The sequence below is a fragment of the Rissa tridactyla genome, chromosome 5 (genome assembly GCF_028500815.1).
Source record: "Rissa tridactyla isolate bRisTri1 chromosome 5, bRisTri1.patW.cur.20221130, whole genome shotgun sequence".
Lineage (NCBI taxonomy): Eukaryota > Metazoa > Chordata > Aves > Charadriiformes > Laridae > Rissa > Rissa tridactyla.
This window is the reverse complement of record NC_071470.1, coordinates 8,528,035-8,554,459: the sequence shown is the minus strand read 5'-3', so window position 1 is coordinate 8,554,459 and position 26,425 is coordinate 8,528,035. Positions and strand designations below refer to the sequence as shown.

Genomic DNA, 26,425 nt, shown 5'->3' with positions numbered 1-26,425 from the left:
GCGGCGCGCAGGGAAGCGCGGGAAGGGCCGGGGCGGGCAGCGCATGCGCAGCGCGGAAGGGCATGATGCGGGCGGAGGTTACTAGGTAACGGTGTGTATCCGTCCGCTGGGGGCCGCCTCCCGCACCCCTCGGCGCAGTGGCGGCCAAGATGGCGGCGGCCGTTGAGGCAGTGCTGTGAGTCCCCCCAGCCCCGTCCGCCAGCGCCCTTCCGCGGCCTTCAGCGAAGGCAGGCCGCTGCCGGAAGGCGAAGCCCTCGGCCGGGCGGCGAGGTAGCGAACGGCGGTGGAGGAGAAACCAGGCCTGGGTGGCCTCCCCTCCGCCGCGGGGTGAGCCGCCCTCTCCCCCCACAGCCTGCACTCGCGGGGAGGGAGAGGCCGGGCCCGGCCTTGGCGACCCTGTGGGCCCGTGTGGCTGGGCGGCCGGCCGCCGAGGAGAGGGGTGAGGGAGCGGCAGGCCCGGCCTCGCCTCGCCGTGTCAGCAGGGCGGGCGGGTGTCGGCCCCTCGCCCCGGGAAGGGCGCGTTACCCGCTCTCCAAGGAGACGCCGGCGGGGCTGTGGCAACGGCCGCCGTTTTGCCTGAGGCGCTTCGAGGAGAGCCCGCCTACCGCCATCCCTCCCCCTCCGATGCCCCGGGTTTTGGCGCCGGGAAGGAGCGGGCTTTCCGCCGCCTCCCCACCGGCTCCGGCCGCCTCAGGCAGCGGCTGGGCGGGCAGAGCCGCCGGGGGTCACCCGGTCCGCAGGCAGCGTCGGCGGCGGGGAGAGCCGCCCGGGAAGGGCTCGGTAGGCTGGTAGTGCAGGGGAGGTTTAGACTGGTTATTAGGGAGAAATTTCTTCACCCAAAGGGTTGTCAAGCATTGGAACGGGCTGCGCGGGGAAGGGGTGGAATCACCATCTCTGGAGGTATTTGAAAGACGTGTAGGTGTGGTGCTGAGGGACATGGTTTAATGATGGTTTTGGCTGTGTGAGGTTGATGGTTGGACTCGATCAAGGTCATTTCCAACCTAGACAGTTCTATGGTTCTATCGCTCCCTTGGTCCGGGTGTTTGAGTTTGCAGGTCTCCTGGCTCCTTGCTGGTGAGGGGGCTCTGGTGCAACGAGAGGACGTTTTCTGCTCCTGTGCGGTGATACTGTATGGTTGGCAATACTCTGCATAGGCATTTAATGAGCTAATGCTAAGTTAATGCTCAGTGAGGAGCGCATGTCTTCAAAAGCTAGACTTAAAGAAAAGTTTGATCCCATTTTCAGTCTTTACAGCTTTATGGTGGCTTTCTACAACTTTTTGTTTTCCATTTAATTTGTAGTTTTCAAAAATTTCTATGTGCAATGTTAAGTGCTCTACAGAGCTCTTGCAGTTCACGTGAATGCTATAGGGAAACAATGCGAAAACCAACTCTGCTGTTAAAAATAAGCTGTTTAAAATATGTGTCTTTGATTGTTAGCATGTTTTGTAGTGATACTTTTGAGCAATTTGCGTATTGCTGTTACGTGTACAAAATGTGTTTTGACTACAATCTTACATGTTTTGACTGTAATCTTACATGTTAAGATTAGTTATTATTTCTGTAGAAAATATACTTGAAAGTCTTTTTTTTTTTTTTTTCTAAGTCCCTAGTAAATGTAAGGCAGTGTGCACATGCTTGAATAGTGTTTATATACAGATTCTATAATGTGCAGGAAACTAAGATTGGTAATGGGTTGCTAGATGCAGAAATAGCATACAGAGAGGATACCAAAGCTTTTATAAGAGGATTTCTTCTGGAAATAGCTGGTAAATGCAAAGTAAGAAAAAATACTAATTAATGAAATGTGTGTGGGGAGGTGAAAAGCATAGCTTCATACGGGAGTTTCATCTCTAAGAAAAAAGCTAGCTGAACCTCTTTGTGTTTTTAACTGAGTTGAAGGGGTAAAATATCAGCATAGCTCTGTGATCTTAAACTCACTTGAATATAACTCATTTGGAAATATCACAGACTATAGTATGAAAGTTTAGAGACTTGCTCTCTGGGAAGGGCATAGTTCTGTTAGAACACTTGAAAATCCGCTTGCTGGAAGTGATCAGGATATTGTTATTTTTGAGCTGTATTTAGTAGGGTGCATTGGCATATGCCTAGTGTCCTTGTTTGAGAATATTATTCAGAATATTCCATCTGTGGCCATGAATTTACTTCAGAGATAATCAGAGATTCTTACAGCAAAGATAGTTGAAGATAACTATTAACATTTATTTAATTTAAAACTTTCACAAAAGCTGTTTCTATTATGTAAAGAGAAATATCGCCACTTCTTGTTGTTACAGTGGAGGGTAGGGAAAAACTTCTTTTGCTATGGTTTTTGTAGAATTATATAACATGATGGTGAGGAAACAGCTTACTGAATTGGACTATAAACCCAGATGGCCTCTAATCTTGTCAAGATGAACTCATTATGCTTAGTGGCATAGGTCAGGATAGAGTACCAGTTAAAATGTTGGGTCTTGCACATCTACAAAGCAGAACAGTTTATCTGTAAATGAAGAAAGTTCTTACAAAACATAGCTGTTTTCTAAAATAAGCTAAACTGATAACTATGTATTTGTTTTGAATGCTTGTCAAATTTACCTTGAGTTGGCAGGAGAGCTTCCCTGCGAACTTGTCATGGGATGCTTCTGCTTTTACAAGAAAACAAAACGTGAAATGGCATTGTGTTCTTATTTTCTAAATAAATCTGACAGTTCACCTGAGTGAAAGTTGCATAGAAGGTGTGGTTTTACAGTTGATCTGGCTGGTTTTGCTCCTCCTGATGACATGGCTTTTATTTGCCTTCCTTGAGCCTACAGATAATTCTTATATAGTCATAAGTTTAGCCAGATCAGGGAGCTTATCCAATTGAGAACTCATCTGTGTTTTTTTTAATTTCGGTTTTGTTTGTTGGCTAGCTAGTTTGTAGGTGGTGCCCTTCGATTGCACAGTCTAGTAGACACTTCTGTTGCGACGAAGGAGAGAGAATGAATAAATCTGTTAAGGACAGTAGTGCACAGATCTGCTGGTTCCCAAAGTAGCAGACGCTTAATTGTACCTGTGTTATGATGCTGATTGTGAGATGCACAAGCTGAATTACTCCTAACTGTGTTAGCGTGACTTAGGTTGGCACACAGCTGAGTGGAGATGTGGTTATGGTACAGTGAGCATACCCAGTAGATCCCATTTCCTTAATGGTATAGTAATAGACTGTGTTTGCATAAAAGCACTGCCTTGTGCAAGAGCACCTTCTGAGAGGGCTGTACTGTGTGATTTTGATTGAATGCTGTACCTAAGCAAGATAGGTGTAGTAGTAAAGCTTTTAAACTTAGTTCAGGATTTATTTTTTCTTTTCCTGGAAGTGATTATAAAAAGAAACCACCTTAGATAACTTCTTAATCTTGAGTTTTAGGTGACTTCTTCACTTGCACTGTGTGACATCTTAGTATGAAATTTAATAGTAGATAGGTTGCAATAAAATCTTTAAAAATAAATGGTCTTTTAAATTTTTTTTTTGCACTTAAAGCTAGGATCATGTCCTAACATAGCAGTTAAAAATAACTGGAAAATGTAATTCTCTGCAAGACTGTTTTTCTTCTACGTCTGTAATGGAACTTCATAGCTGTTATAAAAAAAAGTTTGTAGCTTGTGTGGTGGAACTCTGCCAGCAGCACTTAGGCTACACAATTTTTGTTGCAGCCTGAGAGTATACACAGTTATGTATTCTTCATCTTTTTCAACAGACTAATCTAATTTTACTGCTATAAAGGAATACTTTGTTTCCAATCTTTTGGCTTTAACAACTTTTATTACTAATGTCAAACTAGAAGTGAAAGTGAAGACTTTAAGATGTAGATTGCTTTATATTGCACAGAATGTCACTATTAGAGAGCAGCAAAGCTCCAGGAAACTCAAATTATTTTGTTTGGTTTTGCTAGAAAGTATAATGTAAGTGGCATGGCATTCACTACTTAAATAACTTAACCTGTAGTAAAGAAAGTAAAAATCCTTTAATTGATGTCTATTTTCTGTGCCTTCAGTGCTCTGTTGTTGGCATCTTAGTATTGAAATAAATGCGAAAGTTTGACATAGTAGGTCTCCGAAGTCACTTACTGTATTGAATGGACATCACCCTGGACCTGAAAGTGCAGGCTTTATGAATCACAAAGCAGTCTTTCCAAGTACTAGATAGTGTTTTGTAAAATGAGGAAAATCGAGAGCCTTAAAAAAAATATATAATTCTTTACTTTCTAAGAGCAGGGATTAAAAAAAAAAGAGGTAAAAAAACCCAAACCAAACCCATGTGTTTAATTTTTAATGCCAGTATCTGTGTTCTTCTCACTGTTACATTTTTAGTAACATGGTTTAGTAAGCAGGGTTTTAGTTTCCTAGAACAGCCTTGTGCTTGCATTGTATAACGAATACGTAGTTGCAATCTCAGATTATGAATCTTTAAAATATTCTGCATAAACTGATTTTAATACAGCACATTTCTTTCAGCTGTTTCTTTTAGATTCTTTTTATTGATTGCTTGTCATGGCAACAGGAGGTGGTCCCTTTGAAGAAGGCATGAATGATCAGGACTTGCCTAGCTGGAGCAATGAGAGCCTTGACGACCGGCTGAACAACACGGTATAATTTATTTTATCTTTCAGTTGCCATTTTATGCTGTAGATTAAAATTACCAGGTAGATCTTGTTAGTGGCAGGTAACAATGCAAAACCCTAAGCCTTGTCAGTACACCTTTACAGGTAAGTATCTGCAAAACCAACAAATATAACCAACAAAACCAAAAATAATTGAGGTAGATGTAAGCAAGCAATGAGTGTAATTCAGAGGTTGTGGTCTGTAGATGTACTTATGGGAGGTGTTTTGTGTAAATAATGTAGCTAGGCACAAAAGCATTGTAGGTTTCATGACAGTGAAAACTCTTTAACTTTAAAAGTTCTAAACTGCTGAAGAGTCTTCAGCCAAGAAGAAAAATACAATTTAATTTCAGTTGAAGTTAATGTAATGCGTAGTAGGATGAAATGGGTTTAAAATTTCCTAACAAGCTATTTTTAATTCATGCAGTGGAGAAAATTATATTTTGTGATGTGATGTTTGCTCTAGAAAACTTGGTGCCTATTTTGATATCACTTTTTATTTTTACTTCTAAAATGAAAGTAAACTCTCTTTCACTGAATTAAAACATTTAGTTTTTATCTATGTGAATAACAGATATGATCTTTTTGTCCTTCCCTGTTCTTCCCCTTAAGGACTGGGGAAGTCAACAGAAGAAAGCAAACAGATCTTCAGAAAAAAACAAGAAAAAGCTTGGTGGGGAAGCTGAAACGAGGCTGACTAATGATATATCTCCAGAATCCTCACCTGGAATGGGACGGCGGAAGACCAGAACTCCTCATAGTTTTCCTCATGCTCGATACATGACCCAGATGTCTGTTCCAGAGCAGGCTGAACTAGAAAGGCTTAAGCAAAGAATAAACTTCAGTGATCTGGATCAGGTTTGTGTGAATACTAGGTCCCACTGTAAATGTGACTAGAAAATTTATTCAGCTATCTCTTAATAATTTGACAGATGAATAAAGAAAGCTTTCATAAGTGATTAAGGTAAAAAAAAAAAACAACAACTTACAGGCACCATGGGCGACAAATCAAAATTCTGGTCTTGACCTTGAGGAGATTATGGGAAGTTCAGCACTGTGGCTTTCCTATGCTTGAGAGTATGCTAGCTGTCTTCGCTTTATTCCTCTTAATCTTTAACAAATTCCTGTGTCCTCAGATTGGTATTTCTTACTCATCATACTTGTCTGCCACCGGAAAATATCTGTTACCTTATTTTGAAAGCCTGTTCTTGAAGTGCCACTCTGTTTCTGAACACTGTTATCCTTGTGCATTAAGCAGAAGAGTAGCATTAAAAACTGCTCCTCAGTAGAGTGTACTGAAATGTGTGGCATGAATTCTTGAGCCATAACTGTTTCTTTGGGAATACGGCACGCTCATCCTTCCCTTGTCCAAAACAATCAAAAGTATGAGGGGTTAATTCTTTGGTAACAAAGCATACATTTGTGCTAACAGTTTCAGAATAGAGCCTTGTTAATCTTTGCCAGAGTTTGTTGTTAACTTGTTTGGGCTGTGAAATTCTTTCAAATGTGATTCATGGCTTTGACTTGGAATATAAAGACTGGGCATAACTTCCTCCCCAGACGTACATTACAGCGACAAGTTGCTATTCATAATGTTCTAAAGGAAAGCTGAAGTTAACAAGGTATCATATTCTGCAAGTGATTATGTTGCTGCAAGTTGTTATTCTCTCAAATGTACCTGGAGAAATAGGATGCCTTTCACTGTACTAAAAGTGGATGCCACTGTAGTAAAAGTGAAAAGGATGAGGAACTAAGCTCTGAGGAACTGCAGAACCCTTTTGCTTCCCAGCTGTTCTGGGAGGGTGGGTTGCTTTTTGAAAACTGTATGGCAAAAATTGCCAGCACTGTCTTTAGCTTTTGGCTAGTCAGTGACTAATACGATAAATTTAAAATCAGTCTAATAATACTGCAGAACTGGTAATCCAAGCAGTGAAACTAATCAGTGTTGAGAATATACTGGAGAGGGGAAAAAGAAAAGCAATTGTTCTTTTTTTTTTTTTGTTTGTTTGTTTATAGAGAAGCATTGGAAGTGATTCTCAAGGCAGGGCAACGGCTGCTAACAACAAACGACAACTTAATGAAAACAAAAAACCGTTCAACTTCCTGTCACTGCAGATAAACACTAACAAAAGCAAAGATCCTGCCTCAGGTTCCCAAAAAAAGGAAAGTGGAGTATCAGTGCAATGTAAAGAGTTGTTTGGAGCTGCTCTGAGCAAGGATTTCTTGCAAAATTGTCAAGTCTCTGCTCAAGAAGATGGAAGGAGAGAACCAGCTATGGATAGTAGCCAGGTATTTACATAGCCTATAAAGTCTACAGAATATTGACTCTTGGAAGGGTTTTAATTACCTTGTGACTTTTCAGTGCATCTTTCTAAATTTCTGAGTAGTATAATTGTTAAATCTTTATTTGAAATGCTTATCCTCCCACTGTTCTAAAAGGCAACTTGAGGAAAATGTGAAGCCAAACTTAATCATGTATTGTTCTTTAGAAATCTGCCTATTGGTAACAGAAGCAGTATTAATTTTCAACTTGGAGGTTGGTTCACTTTTATACGGTTCCAGAAAATACTCTCACAGTTTAATATTTTCATATGTTAATGATCTCAGTTCTGTTTTAGCCTATATTGACAAGAAGCCCTGTGCTTCAGCCTTGCAAATTCATGCATGCATAAATCTATCCTTATAAAAGCTCTTAACCACTTGTAGAAGTGTGCTTATAGGATTGAAAGTACTAGTATGTCCCTCTTTAATTACTGCTTTGCTGTTGCTGTCACCATGTCTTGTGCATTAAATACATTAAAGCTGTAGCTGAATGCATTCAGTAATTTCAGTGTCTTTACAGATTGTGAGCAGACTAGTTCAGATTCGCGACTATATTGCTAAGGCCAGCTCCATGCGGGATGATCTTGTAGAGAAAAATGAAAGATCGGCCAATGTTGAGCGTTTATCACACCTTATAGATCACCTTAAAGAGCAGGAGAAATCCTATCTGAAATTTTTGCAAAAGATGCTTGTAAGTTTGAGAACATAATATATTTGTTTCTGCACTGTAAGCTTTTTTAGGAGTTGACCATTGATGTTTTGATGGTGCTACTGGGGGTGTTCGTTTTGTTTGATATGTAGTACCTTCCATAGTTCATTTTTACTGCCCCCTTTATATAGCTTTTGATTTATGCCAATGAAATATTTCAGGCTAGAGAAAATGAGGAGGAGGATGTTCGGACTATAGATTCAGCTGTGGGATCTGGTTCTGTAGGTGAGAGCACATCGCTAAACATTGATGTGCAGTCTGAGGCTTCAGATACCACGGTAAGCTGCCTTTTAGTAATTAAGGTGCTAGAAATGAAGTCTTTGTTTTGTTTTGGTTTTGTCCTGATTGTTGTGATAGTGCCATAATCTGCACTTCAATTAAAAAATAGTGAATCTCCAAACACTCTGTTCAGGAGGTGTTTACGCATGTGTGGATTATTATTTTTTTATATGGGGAAAAAATTAATGATTCTGTCACAACAAGATATCTTGATTAGTTTTTAAAAAAATCTTTAGTCTTTCTTTGAAGTAGGATGAAATGTTAAATGTTTGCTTTGGCAGAGCATGCACTGTATTGATGCAGGAAGGAATAGTTTTCTATACAATTTTTCATCTCGAAGTTTGTTTCTGTTAGCGGGGAAAACTTGCTGGTGTTGGGTGAGGAGAGGGTTAGAGATGAATCGTTAGTGGGCCATTGCCCAAGCATCTTTCTAGTGATATGATAGTACTGACCTAACACAGAAGTTTCTCTCCTTTTTTGGAGAGATGAGCACCTTTTAGAAAATGTGTTCTGAATTTAGTTCTGAGATACACAGACAGTCTTCCTTTTATAAATAGAAAGCTTTTATATTAGCATGGTAAACAATTCTTGTAGTAGATACAAAAGCATTTTAATAACAACTTATGTTTTACATCTTCCAATACTAATATACTGAGAAAAGGTACTAGAGAGCTGGTACTCCTTTAGGCAGTTAGTACTCTGAATGTTGTACAGATGAGGAGAATTTACATGCCTGGAAGTAAAACAGCAGTTAAAATATTAAGAAGTTTTTGTAATTATTTTTAGCTTTGTAAGAACTTCTTCTATCCTTGTAAAGAAATAATATGTTAGATGTGGAAGATGTACTTTTTAACTTTAAAAAAAAATTTGAAAAACACAGGAAAAAAAAAAGTAGTTTTTACATAGTATGCCTGTAAACTTGTATTTTTCTTTATCTTCTTTGCAAAATGGGTTTTAGTTTTGATGTTTGGCTCTTCATTTTGCGTCTAATTTCTCTTAACATGCAGCTTATATATATTAACTGCAGAATGAATACTTGATTGCTATATGGGGACTTATTAAAATTCTAAGAATGACTAAAAATGTCTTTAGTAGATTTTATTTGATACTCGTTTTCGTTATTTGACAAGATACAAGTGGGTAGGTTTGTAACTTAAAAATGCATGCTAAGTTGGAGCACGTGTTCAAAATCTAACATACTAAACTATTTAATAAAGGAGGTATCTTTTAGTTTGAGCATTCGGCCCCGCATTGAGGACAAACTAGGGAATTCAGCTTCACAAGAACAGGTTACAGACACTGATGTTACAGCAAGCCCTAAAGGGAAAAGTGACAGAGCTGCTGTGAATGACAGGGAAATCTGGCCTTGTAGGATTAATAGCCAAGAACATGGATTGACTTCAAAGGTACACTTCAAAATACTATTTTAGACTCAAATAGGCTGATTTTGTTTTCTTTTTTTTTTTTTTCCTCCTGTTAACTGCTTCAAATATATTTGTTACAGTGAATGTTCCTATTTGGCCTGCTTGTCTGTGTCCAGCTGTCTTTTTGTTGAATCAATCTTCTTTGCCTAGAGGTTTTTTTTTTATATAATTGAAATAGAGATGTTTGACAACTTTCTCTTCTGAAGTGTCAACATTGACAGAGAAAGTACTTCATGTAACTCTGTACAGCAGCTGTTCTGATTTTATGTAGGTGATCCTTCCAGTTTTGCTGTTCTCTTTCTGGGAAAACATTGTAAATGTGACTTGCAGACACTTGTCATGTTCACATTGATGGTTTGCCAGGGCAAATTTAAGCTAATAGCATGTAGAGAAAATAAATCAAAGAATAGTAGCCTTAACTTGTTCCACAAATGTTTTTGTATAGCTGTTATATAAGGATTTGGTTGGAACAGGAAAGACTAAGGGGCTTGAAGTCTAAAACTTCTTTTGTTATCTGTTAGCAGCTTTTCTATGGCTTTGTCTCTACTCTAATTTAAAAAAAAAAAAGAAAAAAGAAAAAAAGAAGAAAGTCTGAAGTTTGATTTTTTTTCCATAAAATTATTATTTTCTGTAAAATAAAAGGCTTAAATGTTTTGTCAAGCTTATTAGTCTAAATGTAGAACTAAGCTTGAAAAATTTGTTGTATGATTTTAATGAACTCGAGCAAATCTGATACTTTAGATAAAGCTTGCATTAGTTAATGGGAAAGTGAGAATAAGACACATCCCCCTTTTTCCCTTTCTTCCCTTTGTTCCTTCCTGCGTTAATTTCATTGTGTGCTCTATTCTGCTTCTACACTATATATAAAAGATGAAAATTTAAGAGAAATGATCAGTGCCAGTTGCAGTATGTGTTTTAGCGACACTTTGAGAAGTTTAGAATTCTGGGTCTGTTCTCCTTTCACTGCTGGAAAGTCCCTGGTACCCAGAACTAGTTCATAAGATGCCTGTTTCTATTCTGACATTTGGTGCAGAATTTTTGGACTGAGAGAATTTTGTACTTCAGGAACTCAGCAGTATGCGAAGAGAAGATGATGCTTTTTAAGTTAGTAATGTTCTTGTAAATAATTGTCAACTCCTAAGAAAAAGGAGGCAAATTTTTCCATGGTTTCATCTGCATAGCGTGATAATCCAACTTCAAACAGGATCAGGATCTTAATTGGATGTCTCATTAAAATACTTAATTTGCTAACAATCTTCAAATAAAAGTTCTGAGGCAAATCTCCAGCTTTTAATTAGCATAGGATGAGGAAAATAACTTAGGTTTAATATATATTTTAACTGCTCAACATGCTTTCATTCATTCAGATTTAATTCCATGTGTTTGAAAATATGGTATAGAGGGGGTTCTATGCATGGTTTTGTTTTGAAATCGGTTTACCTAAATCTGGTCTATTCTAGTATCTATGGCATAAATATAGCCTACAAAACTAAACATGTTACAGGTTAGAGAAGAATAACTGCCCAAAATGCTCTGCTGAAAATTTAGAGATTTTAGGCCAGTAAATCAAACTAGATCTTGTATTATACGTAGCTCCATGATACTGTGGCTTATCTTGCTTAGCTTTACCAGTCCGATAGCTTAATGCACTCTTCTATGAATTTATGAATCAAAGGACAGAGGGATGCTTACATGTTAGTCTTTGGGACGTGTTAGGGCAGCTGACTGGATTTTTAAAGAGAATTTAACCCCCAGGAGCGGTAAGCATGTCTTGGTGGTACAGTTTCTCCCTATCGGATGTCTAAAATTTTCAGACTGAAAAGGACTACCAGAAAGGTGAAGCTGTTTCTTTTTCACCTTTTTAGACTAACTAGGCTGTTTGAGTCTATTATAAAGTCCTGCTTGTTTTGACACTTCTGTCACTAGTACTCAACAAATAAATTGTCCTGATTATGGTAATGTTCTTCATATCTTGCAGGCCAGAGATCCGCAACAGGAAGCTAAAGAGGAGTTGGAGAACTTGAAGAAGCAGCATGATTTGTTGAAAAGGATGCTACAACAGCAGGAGCAATTAAAGGCTCTTCAAGGAAGACAGGCAGCTCTTATTGCTTTGCAGCATAAAGCAGAGCAAGCAATTGCTGTCATGGATGATTCTGGTATGTGGAATGACTGTCTCTTCAATAGCATGTTAGTGTGCTGATTGAATTATTAAAGCTGGAATTGTGGAATACACATTAAAAAGTCTTTCTTAAAAAAATATATGCAAGGCTTGTATTTCTGAAAAGAGCTGACAGTATAACGTTGTAAAATGGTGTGTCAGTTAGAAACCACACAGCTGATTTCTGTGGGTTACTTTTAAAATCCTGAAATTGTGGATTTTTCTTCTAAAAATTGGTCTACCGCATCAGGTCAGGAGTCTGCCTCTCCTCTCCATCACTGTACCAGGCCTTTAAAGGAAAGAGTCGGAGTTGGGGGATACAGTGTTCTCTCCCTTTCTGCGACCTTCTGGCTATAGGCAGTTGTTAGTGTGAGTTTTTGTGTGCTTTTTTCATGGGATTCTTTTGGTTTTTTTGGTAGCTGGTTGCTTGACAGTTTAATAGCCACTGTTAGACTAATGGTCTATCCAATAAAAGAAAGGAGGAGGCTGCTAAAGCAGTTACATAACTAAATATGAAAGTAAAACTCTTAAAATTCAATGGCATGTAAATTAGGGGCATGACTCTGATAACAGAACACCACCATTATGTGTTAACCTTCAGTTTAAAAGCATTCTTCTAATTTGTTTTCATATATTCCCAACATTTCAAAAATTACTTCTGCGACAGAGACTTCTTTTTGATAATCTGCTTAAAGGTTGTCAGCAGAGTTGTTTTCCCAAGAGTCCAGTCTTAAAAGCGATTCAGTTGTCCTTGATTTGTGCACTGTTGACATCTGAACTATCCTTTGTTTGTTGGAAACTCATCCTGACCTCCACCCCTCCCTAAATTCTGTTCAGTTTTCTTTGGAAACGGGGTACAGTTATGTGTGCAGTCGTAGGGAATGACGCTTTTGCACTGAACAAGTTCAGATTCAGTCTGCATTACCATTTCATGACTCTTCCCCATAAGAGTTGCCATTAGGCTTGATTAGAGAGTATATGGGATAGCATTTCTTATTACAGTTAATTTTTATATTTAAAACAGCTTCATTTGTAGAAATATAAGCATTGGTTTCTACATTTTACAAAAAGTCTCATTTTAGGGTTTCTTGCTCTGATGAGCTCCTCTTTCTGCTTTTTCTTCTGTCTTCGGTTAGATAGACTGTATGAAAGAAGATGGAACTAGTTAAGAAAAATAGAGTTTAGTGTAGAAAGAGAAGCAGAGAAGTTGGTAGGTAGAGAGCTTCTAGAAAGATACCACAGGAGCAAAACAAGCCAGTGCCTTCAAAAGGTGTTTCCTTGTTTCTCAAATGGTTTTCAGTAACTGCTTTTCTCCTATCTGCTCAGCAGCGGTAGACCTGTCATAGAATCTGCTTTCTCTTCTTTCTTCAAATACACAAAACTCCATCTTGAAGAGGAGTGTGTAGATGAAATGGGTAGAAAACAGAATTACATATGATAAATTAGAACTAATTTGTGGGGTTTTTTAATTCTTTGGTGGTGTTTTTGTTTGTTTCATATTTCTACTTATGTCGCTCCTAATAACAGTTTCTTACTGCTCTTTGTGTTGACTTACTTAAGGATGTAGTATGTACCAAAGATTCAAATCCAACATAGGGCAAAATAAGTGTTTTAAATTTGAAAATAGTAAAACTTATTGTGAGTGAATAGGTAACAAAGTCATAATCTGTGGGGAAAATAAATAATATTTGTGCTTGATTTTTCTTATGAAGTGTTGGTTCTTATTTGTGGAAAAATAAAGTTATTTGAATCTCTCAGCTGCCAGTTCCATATCTTAATACTGTTTGAGTTTTCAGGGTGAGAAAAAAGCTTTCTTTTTAATGTATTCCTCTCGTAAAACTTTTTCAATGACAAACCCCCAAGACTGCAGCTGTAAAGATTAAGACTTATACCAAGATGAAAACTTGCTGTCCTGTTAGTTTGTTATTTTAAGGAAGTAAAATCACGTGCAGTGTTGTTGGTCTGGCTGTACTAAGTAGTAACAATTCTGGTTTTAATAAGAAAAATGTTTCCATCAGCCCTAGACAACTTGGTTGTTTTCATTTTGCTCTGACCTTTTTAGCAAAACACAGAATGGACTTAAAAGTCCTTTTGTATGGTTCTTCACAAGGGAGCTGTGAGTTGGCTTGGTAGCATTTCCGTAATGGAAATAATCTTTCAAGTGTAAAGTTGGTGGGAAGGACACAACATTAAAAATAATTGCTGTATTTGGAGAGCTGCAGTATATTGACATTCTTGTTAAACTAGAAATTTTCATCAAATAGCCTTTATTTCATTGCTGTGTAAAAGTTTACATTTTTTCCTCCTCCTGCATGCCCAGTTGTAACAGAGACTACAGGTAGTGTTTCAGGAGTAAGCCTTACATCAGAACTGAATGAAGAACTGAATGACTTAATTCAGCGCTTTCATAACCAGCTTCATGATTCTCAGGTCAGTCCTTGGGTTGGACTGTATAAGTTTTGCCATTGTCTGTTTTTCATATTCTTTTGAACAGTGCAGTTAAACGTTTGTCTTGCTTGTTTGTGTGGGTTTGACAGTGGAGTAGTTAGGGTTCTCCCAAACTTGAAAGCTCAACATCTTTGGGAAGAGTTATTGGCTGACTGATCTATACTTCCCGTCTCTGTTTTCTGTGAAAGTCCAGGGAAGTAGTTTCTATATGGCAATAGAATTATATATTAAGTCAATATACAATATTAAGTTAATATATATAATTAAATATGTAATTAGGATATCATGAGAGTGTTTTCAGGATCAATTTCCTTATATAATGTTCTTTGTTCTGGTGTTGAGCCTAGCAAGCCTATAAGAGGGCTTTTTGTTTCTTACAGTTTATTTGGCTTTTTTCATAGTAGTCTGAATAAAATGAAATTACTCTTTTTAGACACAGTCTGTGCCAGACAACAGAAGGCAAGCAGAAAGTCTTTCACTTAGCAGAGAGATTTCACAAAGCAGGAACTCTTCAGTGTCCGAACACCTGTCAGAGGAGAAGGCGCAGCTTTTTAACAAGATGCGAATGTTGCAGGGTAAAAAGCAAAAAATGGACAAACTGTTAGGAGAGCTTCATACGCTTCGTGACCAACATCTAAATAACTCCTCCTGTAAGTAAATACAGGCAGAATTGTATCTTTTCAAGAATACAGCTTTTTTTTAATGTGCATGTTTGTAACATGGTCTTTCAGCTTGTAAGTGGTTAATGAAATGGAGGTGATAAAGCTGTGGTGGGGCAATATTATGTAATTGTTCTGTCTTTTAATGCTGTATAAGTTTCTGGCTTAATTGAGAGCTCTACAAGTCACGATGATGAGTGGTTTTGCTTGCAGCACTTTGGTTTATAACATTATCAAAGTTGACGAATGTGAAGATGTGATGACAGGATTTTTTTCTTCAAGGCTTGTCTGTGACACATCTGACTTGTGGAACGTACCATATGAACTTGAAATTTCTGTATTTTTTATCACCATACACCTGATTTTCTGTACTCAGCACTTCAGATGTTCATAGCTCTGTAGCGTTACAGAGTTGCTTGTCCACTGTCAAAAGACTTTCTCATGCACTAGTTGCAGGAACTTTGATCATAGGCTATATCAGAGGAACTTAACTGTCTGAATGGACTAGAGTTTCGGCCTGTTCCTTAGATGGCTTTTTCCTCTCCTTAAAGTCTTTATGCGGGCCTGCTTGCTGCTCTTGCTTTCTATTTCTAGAAGTACTTTTGTACTGCTGAAGGTTGTCTTATAGCTGGAAACTTCTGAGGGCTGATCACAGCGTATTCTGGTTAACATTAAGAAATCAGGCACTTGAAGCATGGTCCCGGAGAAGCGCAGGCTGATTTAATAGTTACTTTACTACTTTCTACATGTAATTAATGCGTGCTATGTAGGCATATTTGGATATGATTTCACATAGCTGGAAAAAACAAACATCAAATCTCAAATCTGTGTTCTACAGCATATGGATGCAGGAGCTTAGCAGAGGAAAAAACGATAGAATTTTTATCATGTTGAAATATTAAATTTCAAAAAAAGCAATTCAGCCGTAAATAAAACCTTAAAATAACTCTTTGGGCAGATTCAGAGCATGAAAGCTTCCACTTCTGAAGCGCGATAAAGCTAAAAGGAACTGACTGAAGTCTTGTTTACAAAAGCTACATATTGCTCTGTCTGTTGGCATTGCATGCCATGAAACTTAGGAACAAAAGCATTTGTAACAACTGTTGTGTATGTTGGTAATATTTTCTGTAGTTACATTTTAACGTAATTCAGTTACGCGGGTTCTTTTTGCAAGTTGTTCTTATGAGCTGTATGTCTTTTCTGTAGTTTTTCCTGCTTCAGGTTCTCCTCAAAGAAGTATTGATCAACGAAGTACAACTTCAGCTGCTTCTGGTCCTGTAGGCGTAGTTACTGTTGTCAATGGTGAATCAAATAGCCTGGCATCTGCTCCTTACCTTCCTGATTCCATGGTTTCTCAGAATGAGAGTGAAGAGGATGACAATCTAAACCCAACAGAAAAGCTTCAGTAAGTCTTTTAATTTTTTTTTCATAATGTGCTTTAGTGATTTTGAGTGTTACAAGTTCGGTGTTAAGAAACCATTTTGTGTTTTAACCTACCTAATTTAGTATTATATTACTAAATATATAGTAATACTATAATACTAATTTAGTATTATATTACTATTTAGTAAATGGTCCAAGACAGTTTAATGAGTTCAGAGCTTCAAGTGGAAGGTTCTTACAGCTAGGAAAAGGGCAGTAAACTTTGAGCTTTAAATGATATATATACTTCTTAACTCTACATAATTTGATAATATGATAAAATGCGTAGCATATTCTGGGTTTTTTTCTCCTCAGGAAGCTAAATGAAGTTCGTAAGAGGCTGAATGAGTTACGTGAGTTAGTTCACTACTATGAGCAAACGTCTGATATGATGACAGATGCTGTGAACGAAAACACTAAGGAAGAGGAAGAAACAGAAGAATCAGAAAGTGATTCTGAACATGAGGATCCACAGCCTGTTACAAATATTAGGTTGTCATATTTTTTGTCCTCCTAGATCTTCGTAGCTAAGTTGTTACAGGCTTCCTGAAGCAATACATTATTTCAGTCAACCAGAAGTAACTTAATTCTGTAATTACGTTAACTTTCCAAAATTTTTAATTTGAAGTAGTGTTCTTATACAGGTGATAAATAATAATCTTGTTCTTGGTAACTTACTTATATAGCAATTGTAGATTAGATTGGACGTTTAGAAAATACTATCAGAGACTTCAAAATCTGTAATTCCTTTGGGTTTAAGCACTGAATTACGTGTGTGGAATTCTACTAGAAGGTTAACAGGCCCAGACTAGAGAATTGGAATAAAAACCAACTTTAGTTTAGAGAGGCGTTTAGACCTATAGTCTGACAGGGCAACTGTGCATCCATGGATCTTCACTGTGCAGAAATGAATACTAATTTAGCTATGAATCATATAAAGCTTTCATAATATAGACATATACCTTGAAAGCCTCTTATATTGTTGTAGATCTAGCAGGGGATAATTCATAGCTGCTTCTGATTGCTTAAAAAAAAAAAACCATTGGAGAGATGAATATTGACAAATACCAAATGTCTGGACTGATTTTATATGGGGTTGATTTTTTTTTATTTATTTTAAATGTCAGGACACATTCCCATAAAAGCCAGTTGATAAACGACTGAAGTAAAATTCCGTTGATATAATTTCTTAAAAGTTAACGAGTGATGTATTTTACCCTAGAAACCCTCAAGGAATGAGTAGTTGGAGTGAAATAAATAGCAACTCAAATGTACAGTGTGGAACTAATAACAGAGATGGAAGACATCTTAATACAGACTGTGAAATAAATAACCGATCTGCTGCTAATATAAGGACTCTAAAAATGTCTTCTACTCTAGGTATGTTCTAAAATCTTCTAATAATTTTTGAGTCGTAATGCAAATAATTCTGATAGCTGCACAGAATTTGTGAGAACCTTGTTTGATGAGCAAAATGTTCAAGAGTCTAATCATTAAACTGATATTTTTCTAATGTCCAGTAATTACAGTGGACTTCAGAAGTTCAATAATGTGTCGTTGGTACTGTTTTTGTTTCCTTCTCTCCCTGATTCCAGACTGTCATAACAGGGAGGATGACAAAGATATTGACCTACCCCAAGGTGAAGATGATGAAGTGGAAGAAGATAGAGTTAGTGAAGATTCCATGTCTAGTCACAGAAGCAGCCTGGGTGATGCTGCTGGAGATGCCGAGTTTGAGCAGAAGATCAATAGGCTTATAGCTGCAAAACAGAAACTTAGACAGCTACAGAACCTTGCTGCTATGGTGCAGGTATTTCATGAATCTAAATCTCTGCACAAAAATATAGCATTCATTATTTCATGCAGTGTTTAACTTTTAATAGGAAAAAACACTCTGCTTAGTGGAACATTTAAAAAGCTCATTTTTAGGCTGGGAAAAAGAGATACGGCGTGATTTTTTTTCTGAAGTCAAGGGTGATGCTTCTGAAGTTCAAATCTGGAATTTTCTTGGGGGATACTAACCTAACAGAAGAATGCCCTTAATACTTAACCTTATCACTGGATTACGGAACATGAACCAGGAAGTGTAATATTTTTTTTAAATAATATTGATCTACATTTTTAAGCTTATAATGAATATTCATCAGTTTTTAGGTTTTGAATCCTAGGTTTTGCAACATTGTTCAATCAATGAGGAAAAATTATTTGATTAAAATCCTCAGATGTTGCAACACATTCGAGTTAGGGTATTTTTGTTTGGGTTTAAGGGGTGTTGTTGATTTTTTGGGTTTTCTCTAGAATCTTGAGGGCCGATGCCCTGCTATCAATTGCAGTGTTTTTAATTTAGAAAATCTCATGCTAATTTGGTGATGTTTACTAAAACATCTTTTCATAAACCTAATGTCCCTACAGAATGCTTACATTTGAGCACTGCCTAATTTAATGTCTGCATACTGAATACACATAGATGTATCAGAAACGTAAAGGCTTTATGTGAGAACTCTCAAATCAATCTCAATTAGAACATACATTTTACAATAGCAACGGTATAAACACTATATTGTTATTTCAAGATTATACTGCTATCAAAAACTTCTCAGCATCTGGATCAGGCTTGTTTTTGTCATCACTATAAAGATGTTAACTGTACAGTGGTATAAATCAGAATTAGAGATGATACAGCAGCTTCCTTAATAAATAACCTAATTAATGGCATGTCTTCAATCTTTCCCTCATGTTTACAAGGCTTGTATCTGTACGTACAGTGGAACTGTAGGTGCGTGTAGGCTGTGCCATACTTGGTCACTGATGATGATGATCTCTCCTGTTCAGCAGGTTCTGTATTAAGAACAATCAAGTTAGAAAACAAAAGAAACAGTGGCTGCAGCTTGAATATTTTCAATTTGAGAACTGAAAATACAAAAATTAAGAAAACAAGTGGAATAGAGAACCACGTAGAAGACTTTTGAAAATACTTTAGACTTAACTTTCAAGAGTAGTTGTGTTTTTAAAGCTGTTCATAGTAATGCTTAACTTCATGACGACAGTAATTATGCAGTTGTGTTCACCTCGGTCTCCTTCTGTTCCTCTTTTTGCCTCTCCCTTTGTTTCTTGACATGCCTGTGTGTTTCTGTCCACTCAGTCATGGGCATAAAATACAGAATCACAGAATCTTCATGGTTGGAAAGGACCCTTAAGATCATCGAGTCCAACCAAACAACCTACAATCTCTGCCACTAGAGCATGCCCTGAAGTGCCACATCTAGACATTTCTTCAATACCTCCAGGGACGGTGACTCAACCACCTCCCTGGGCAGGCTGTTCCAGTGCCTGACCACTCTTGCAGTAAAGTAATTCTTGCTAATATCTAATCTAAACCTCCCCTGCTGCAACTTCAGACCTTTTCCTCTGGTCCTGTCATTATTTACTTGGGAGAAGAGGCCAACACCCACCTCTCTCCCACCTCCTTTCAGGTAGTTGTAGAGGGCAACGAGGTCTCCCCTCAGCCTCCTCTTCTCCAAGCTAAACATGCCCAGCTCCCTCAGCCTCTCCTCATGTGACCTGGTCTCCAGACCCCTCACCAGCCTGGTAGCTCTCCTCTGGACACGCTCCAGCACTTCAGTGTCCCCCTCGTACAGAGGGGCCCAGAACTGAACATGGTACTCGAGGTGAGGCCTCACCAGTGCCGAGTACAGAGGCACCATCACTTCCCTGCTCCTGCTGGCCATGCTATTCCTGATACAAGCCAGAATGCTGTTGGCCTTCTTGGCCACACTGCTGGCTCATGTTAAGCTGGCCGGCCACCAGCACCCCCAGGTCCTGTTCTGCCAGGCAGCTTTCCAGCCACTCTTCCCCAAGCCTGTAGCGTTGCTTGGGGTTGTTGTGACCGAAATGCAGGACCCAGCACTTGGCCTTATTAAACCTCATACAGTTGGCCTTGGCCCATCGATCCAGCCTGTCCAGGTCCCTCTGTAGAGCCTTCCTACCCTCAAGCAGATCAGCACTCCCACCCAGTTTGGTGTCATCTGCAAACTTACTGAGGGTGCACTCAATCCCCTCATCCAGATCATTGATAAAGGTATTAAACAAAACTGTCCCCAAAACTGAGCCCTGAGGGACACCACTGGTGACCGGCCACCAAGAGGATTTCACCCCATTAATCACGACTCTCTGGGCATGGCCATCCAGCCAGTTTTTAACCCAGCAAAGAGTACACTTGTCTATGCCATGATTCGCCAGCTTCTCCAGGAGAATGCTATGGGGGACGGTGTCAAAGGCCTTACCAAAGTCCAGATAGACAATGCCCACAGCCTTCCCCGCATCCAGAAGGCGGGTCACATGGTCATAGAAAGAGATCAGGTTGGTTAAGCAGGACCTCCCCTTCCTAAACCCATTCCTAAACCTGCCAGCTCCCTGAGTACTCTTGGGTGAATCCCATCTGGCCCCATAGACTTATGTGTGTCTAGGTGCAGAAGCAGATCATTGACTACTTCCTCCTGGATTATGGGTGGGTTGTTCTGCTCTCCATCCTTATCTTCCAGCTGAGGAGGCTGAGCACCCTGGGGATAGCTGGTCTGACTATTGAAGACCGAGGCAAAGAAGGCATTCAGTATCTCAGCCTTCTCCTCGTCATTGGTTGCAACTTTCCCCCAGCATCCAGTAAGGGATGGAGATTCTCCCTGGCTTTCTTTTTGTTGATGTATTTATAAAACCTTTTTTTTGTTGTCCTTAATGTTAGTGTCCAAGTTGAGCTCCAGCTGGGCTTTTGCCTTCCTAATTTTCTCTCTGTATAACCTAATGAGATCTCTGTACTCCTCCTGAGTTGCCTGTCCCTTCTTCCAAAGGTGGTAAACCCTCCTTTTATTCCTAAGTCCCATGCAAAGTTCCTTATTCATCCAGACTGGACATTTTCCCCGCCCTTTAGACTTGTGACACTTGGGGACAGCCTGCTCCTGGGCCTTTAAGATTTCCTTCTTGAAGAGTGTCCGGCCTTCCTGGAGCCCTTTGCCCTTCAGGACTGTCTCCCAAGGGACTCTCTCAACCAGTGTCCTGAACAGGTCAAAGTCCGCCCTCCGGAAGTCCAAGGTGGAGGTTTTGCTAACCCCCCTCCTTACATCGCTACGAATTGAGAACTTGACCATTTCATGATCACTAAACCCAAGACGACCTCCGACCACCACATCTCCCACTAGTCCACAAACCACAATTCAAGTGGTTTATGCTTCCAGAATGAGACAAGTTATCTTCCTTTTATAGTGCACGTTTCAATAGTGTGAGCTTTGTAACTTTAACTTCTCTCATTAAGTTAATTTATCTTAGTCATGATGCCGCGAAGATGATGACTTCTCAGTTTATGATCTGAACTAAAGATAAAGCTATTCAGGCTGTTTAGTTTTAAAAAACTAGTTTGACAAACAAAACTTATTACATGTTGTGTATCAACTTGAAAACAGCCTAACTGCCTTTGACATCCTTTCAGGATGATGATCCAGAACCTCAAGCAACAATTGCAAATGCATCTAATATTGGTGACTTGTTTTTGAGTGAGATGGAAGAGACAAAGCAACAACCAAACAATGTCCGAGCTAGTACCAACAAGTTACAGAAAGATGTAGGCCTGAATGAAAAAGCAAGGTATGCCTTTGTCTAAGGATAGTAGAATCATGCTTCAGGCAACTTCTTGCCAAGTAATATGCGGATAACTTATTTATGCAGAGAGAAGTTTTATGAAGCTAAACTTCAGCAGCAGCAACGGGAGCTCAAGCAGTTACAAGAAGAAAGAAGAAAACTGATTGAAATTCAAGAAAAAATTCAAGTGTTACAGAAAGCTTGTCCTGACCTTCAAGTATGTAGAATGTATTTCTTTGCTTTCCTAAGCTGTTGAGCAACAAACCAAAACACTTTTCACACTATTTTTTCACTATAGAAATTGGAAAAAAATTTAAAATTGGTAATATTTGTATACTGTAAGCATGTGGACTTCTAAGCCAAGAGAAGACCTCATTCCATTGTAGGTTCTTGCTCAGTGATTGCTGTATCAAGCTCCAATTTCACTGTAGTTTGTCCTCAAAAGCCTTGATTTAAAGTCTTCAGAAATAGAGAACCTTCTGTCTTATTTTGAGCCTGAAATTTTTCTGTCTGTACCTGCTCTAATCACTGCGTCTTCACTCCTCTTAGTAGTCATTTGCAGGGTCTGGTATTTTGAAACAATATTGTGTCTTGTAAATGTGATCAACACCTTATTGTATTCAAACTTAACTGCACAGTATTGTACTGTTTCTCATACTCTTTGAAGATGAACTTCTTATCTATGAAGTAAGCCGTAAATTATCAGTACTCTGCATCTACTGCATTATACAGTACTATATTACATAAAAATAAGTTTTGTTGATTGCTGGCTAAGTTCTGAAAAAAGTATTTGATTCAAAAATGCCTTTTCACTGAATACTAATTTTCCTATCTCATAAAGCCTGAACTGTGTTGGGTTTTAACAGTGGGTAAGTGTTAGAAAGCTACTCTACTGTATTTTGCTGTTTTGCTTTCTCTTCCAGTTGTCAGCTGGCCTGGGCAACTGCCCAGCAAACAGGCAGACTTCACCAGTAACCTCAACTCCGGGCACGAATGAGTGTAATACAGCTGGCAAGCCTTTGCTTGAATTTGATGAATCTGTACCAGTAGGCAATGAGGTATTTCATACTTGATATTCTGTGACTTTAAAAAGGAAAAAAGTTCTAGGTAACTTGGACACTTTTTTAAAGTGCTTAGCATGGGGAGTGGAGTAGTAGCCATTTTAACAAAGTATGTATGACTTCTTTGTTTCATGTCTGGAAAGAAGTGAATATTCAGGTCAAGTGAATTGACCTGAACTGGCAAAAGATCTTCCTCAAATATAGAAGTTGTTGCCAAATACTAATGTGGAAGTTTAATGAATTTTGAGTTTGTACTGCGAACATTTGATAGCATATACCACAGGCAGGTCATCCATGATGAAAATAATGGCAGTATTTGAAATGTAGTTTATCTTCTATGCCTCTTCTTTCCCCTTTTCCCCAAAAATACATGCCTTAAATAATAATCTGGATATTACTTTCTCACAATTATGCTGGCATTTGCAGGTGTGGAGGGATATGTGATTTCCTGGCTAGACTTCGCATAACAAACAAGTATCTGAAAAATATTTTTAAATAAGCTTTCTCTGTGAGTTACATCAGCATTCTTGTAAATTTTCCTTTAGCAGCTTAGGTGAGGAGGATTGGGCAATGCATGTACTGTTGTCATTAAAACAGAAGTTTTCCTTCTTCAAGAAGAGAAGTTCAGAATTTTGGCATCTTCCAAATAAGCACTATAGGACAACTCGTATTATTTCACTAAATAATAGGTCTGAATTCTTCCTGCTAAAAAGAAGCTGTCTCTAAAATGAATGTGCTGATGCAATTGCTAACACTCTACAAACTTGGGTGGGTTATTAATTAGAAAAATACATATACATTTTTGTTGGAAAACTACTTAGCTCCAGCACCACCAACTTGTTCAGTTGCTTTCAGGCTCGAGTACATTGTCACTTGCCTGTCTCCCTTAAGTCTGTCTTTGCCTGTCTAGTTTTTGTACATTACACTATTATATTACTGTGTTTGTGAAAGTATCTTGCCATTTATGCTTTCACTGTGTCTAATTTAAGGTAGATAAAGGCTTCTTTCTACCTGTACCTTTCCCTTTATGTGCTCTTCTTTTAAATCATGGCTTCCTTAAGTCTTGTTCAAATGTACACTGCCACTTGAAGTTTCTGCAGGTTGCAGAAAATCTTTTTGTTGTACCCTCTACTTTGTTACCAACGGAGTACTCGGCACAATTCATAGAATCATAGAATTGCCTAGGTTGGAAGGGACCTTTCAGATCATGCTACTTAAAGAGTTAACAGTGCTTAAGTTGTGTGATGAAAACAGTGTTGAATGAAACATACACTGTTTTTCTTAAAAAAGTCTGTCCTATAATGTTTAGTTACCTTCTTAGATTTTGCAGTATTTGGGATAAACATGGGATGTATTTTGCAGCTTCCTGTACTGTAACTTCAGTTACAGTGTAATACCAATGCCTGAACAAAAAGGTATCAATGTAGTATAAAATATTAAAATTTGTATCTGCTTTGGGTTGTATTTATTTTGTTTATAGTCTAATGTCTTCCATTTTATTGCAAACAGTTATGGTCTGAGATGAGAAGACATGAGATATTAAGAGAAGAACTGCGACAGAGAAGAAAGCAACTTGAAGCTTTAATGGCTGAACATCAGAGGAGGAGAGAGCTCGCAGAAACGATATCTACTGTTGCTGCCTCTGTTAAAAGTGAAGCATCAGAAGCTCAGCGTACTCCACAGCAGAGCAGGACTGAAAAGTAAGAACACGAGTCACTCTGTGTTAGTCAGTGGGTGCTTCTGTTGTTTTGCAAGATGTCAGTCTTGGGGCAGTTTCCTGTTTTGACTGAATGTGATCATATAACAGAGTAGTAAATTAATTTCTTGACTTCTAAAGTGACTGGTAGTTGTGAACTTGACAGTTTTATGGGTCTTCCCAGCATACTTAGTCTCCCCTGCTCCATAAATGGTGAAAAATCACCTAAGGAGAGGAGAATGTGTGGAAAATGCCAAATGCTCAGAGTAATTTTTCTTCATCTCTGTACCATTTATAATAATAATAAAGTAATAATTTTCCAAAACAGTAAGTAATTTTATTTAACAGTCCTAGTATCAGAAGAATACTAGTTTCATTTTGCACTGGTGAGATAATGTTTAAATTAATTTTGGTGCAGCTTGATTAATTGGAGATTGACAGCCTTGTAAATGTCAACAGATTGTTTTAATAATTTGTCATAAACCAAAAAAAAAGCACCAAAACCTCCCTTCCCAAACACCCCTCTCTTTTTTTTCTTTTTCTTTTTTCTTTTTTTTTTTTAATTCAACGTTTACTAGGACAGTGGCTACCTGGGGAGGTTCTACCCAGTGTGCACTAGATGAAGAGGATGGAGATGAAGACGGTTATCTCTCTGATGGAGTTGGTCAGGCAGAAGAAGAGGAAGAAGACGCATCAAGTTTGAATGACAGTTTCTCTGTTTACCCCAATAACAACATACCAGAAAATGCATATTTTGTTAAAGAAAACAAGGACAGGTTAGTGGCATTACTTGTTGATCTGATGCTCATCAGAGTGTGTTCGGAACGGGTGGGAGAAGCATTGCATTAGCTACAAGGCATCCTTAATTAAGTGAATTTAAGTAATTAAAAAAATTCATTTAATTCATTTTTTAAAATTAAGTAGAATTTCTTTCTGCTTGCTAGGGAACTGTGTGCAGTGGTGTGTTCTTGTCTGAGTCTCTGTAGCTGCAATGTGTATAACTAATTTGATTATTTCTTCTGTTTTCGGTCATATTAAATGTCTGCTGTTGAGCTCTCCAGTTGTGTTGCGGTACCTCCATATCTTCCCACATTGTTTTAATCAGCTTAAAAGATAACATATATGAAATTTTTGCCATGATATTGATTGGTCTCTTCAAAAAAAGTAATTCAGAGAATTAAACTAACCCTGAAATGTTTGCTTTTAAATTGTTGGCTTTTGCATCTTTGAAAACTATTTCTTACTAGATTTTTAACTCTTGCTTACCTGATTGATTTCCTTAATGAGCTTTCTGTGACTAAATGAAAATGCTATGTTAAAAGTAATGTGTATCTCTTCGACTGACTTTTCTCTTGTTTTTAATACCAAGATAATTTTAGTAGATAGTGGCCTTCTACTTAGGAGCTGAGCCTCTTAATTCTTAGTATATTATGTTGGTGGCTTCAGTTTTCATCTAAGTATGTACATGTCTCAGTAGTGGGCAATACTGAAAACAGGATCCAGAAACATCCTTAGCAGTTCTTTTTTGACAGCGATTGTCAGTTGGGTGGCTGTTACTTTCCATTTGTTTAGGATAATGTTGGATTGACAAAATCGCATTGGGTGATTAGCTGGCACACTGAAATGGCCTATGCCAAGTGAGGAGTTGATGTAATTTGAATAATGAAATTATCATTAGAGGAAGCTGTTTGAAATTTCAGCTTTTGTCCTCATTCTTGTTTTTTTTCCCCACCCAGGTGGAAAAATTGCCGTCCTCTTTCAGCAGATGGGAATTATCGTCCATTGTCTAAGGCCAGGCAACAGCAAAACATAAGTATGCGACGTCAAGAAAACCTTCGGTGGATGTCTGAACTTTCATACGTGGAAGAAAAGGAGCAATGGCAAGAGCAGATCAATCAGTTGAAGAAACAGCATGAATTTAGTGTCAGCATTTGTCAAACTTTGATGCAGGATCAGCAGGTAGATATGAAGAACAGT

At 38.3% G+C, this 26,425-nt stretch overlaps 1 protein-coding gene across 19 annotated transcripts in view; it reads left to right on the top strand.

Moving 5' to 3' along the window:
• The window catches only part of PCM1 (pericentriolar material 1), a 46,731-nt gene continuing 20,306 nt past the window's right edge, over positions 1–26,425 (top strand). For 7 of the 19 annotated variants that reach the window (XM_054203556.1, XM_054203555.1, XM_054203549.1 and 4 more), the window contains exons 1-19: positions 107–327; positions 4,497–4,628; positions 5,255–5,500; positions 6,659–6,931; positions 7,485–7,655; positions 7,835–7,951; positions 11,355–11,532; positions 13,855–13,964; positions 14,416–14,632; positions 15,848–16,046; positions 16,379–16,555; positions 17,286–17,443; positions 17,659–17,873; positions 21,543–21,697; positions 21,779–21,908; positions 22,615–22,749; positions 24,262–24,452; positions 25,027–25,224; positions 26,185–26,407. In XM_054203556.1, the coding sequence (XP_054059531.1) occupies positions 4,533–4,628; positions 5,255–5,500; positions 6,659–6,931; positions 7,485–7,655; positions 7,835–7,951; positions 11,355–11,532; positions 13,855–13,964; positions 14,416–14,632; positions 15,848–16,046; positions 16,379–16,555; positions 17,286–17,443; positions 17,659–17,873; positions 21,543–21,697; positions 21,779–21,908; positions 22,615–22,749; positions 24,262–24,452; positions 25,027–25,224; positions 26,185–26,407 (3,189 nt within the window). In that variant the 5' untranslated portion in view covers positions 107–327; positions 4,497–4,532. The other 12 variants (XM_054203562.1, XM_054203559.1, XM_054203546.1 and 9 more) reach the window with 11 other exon arrangements.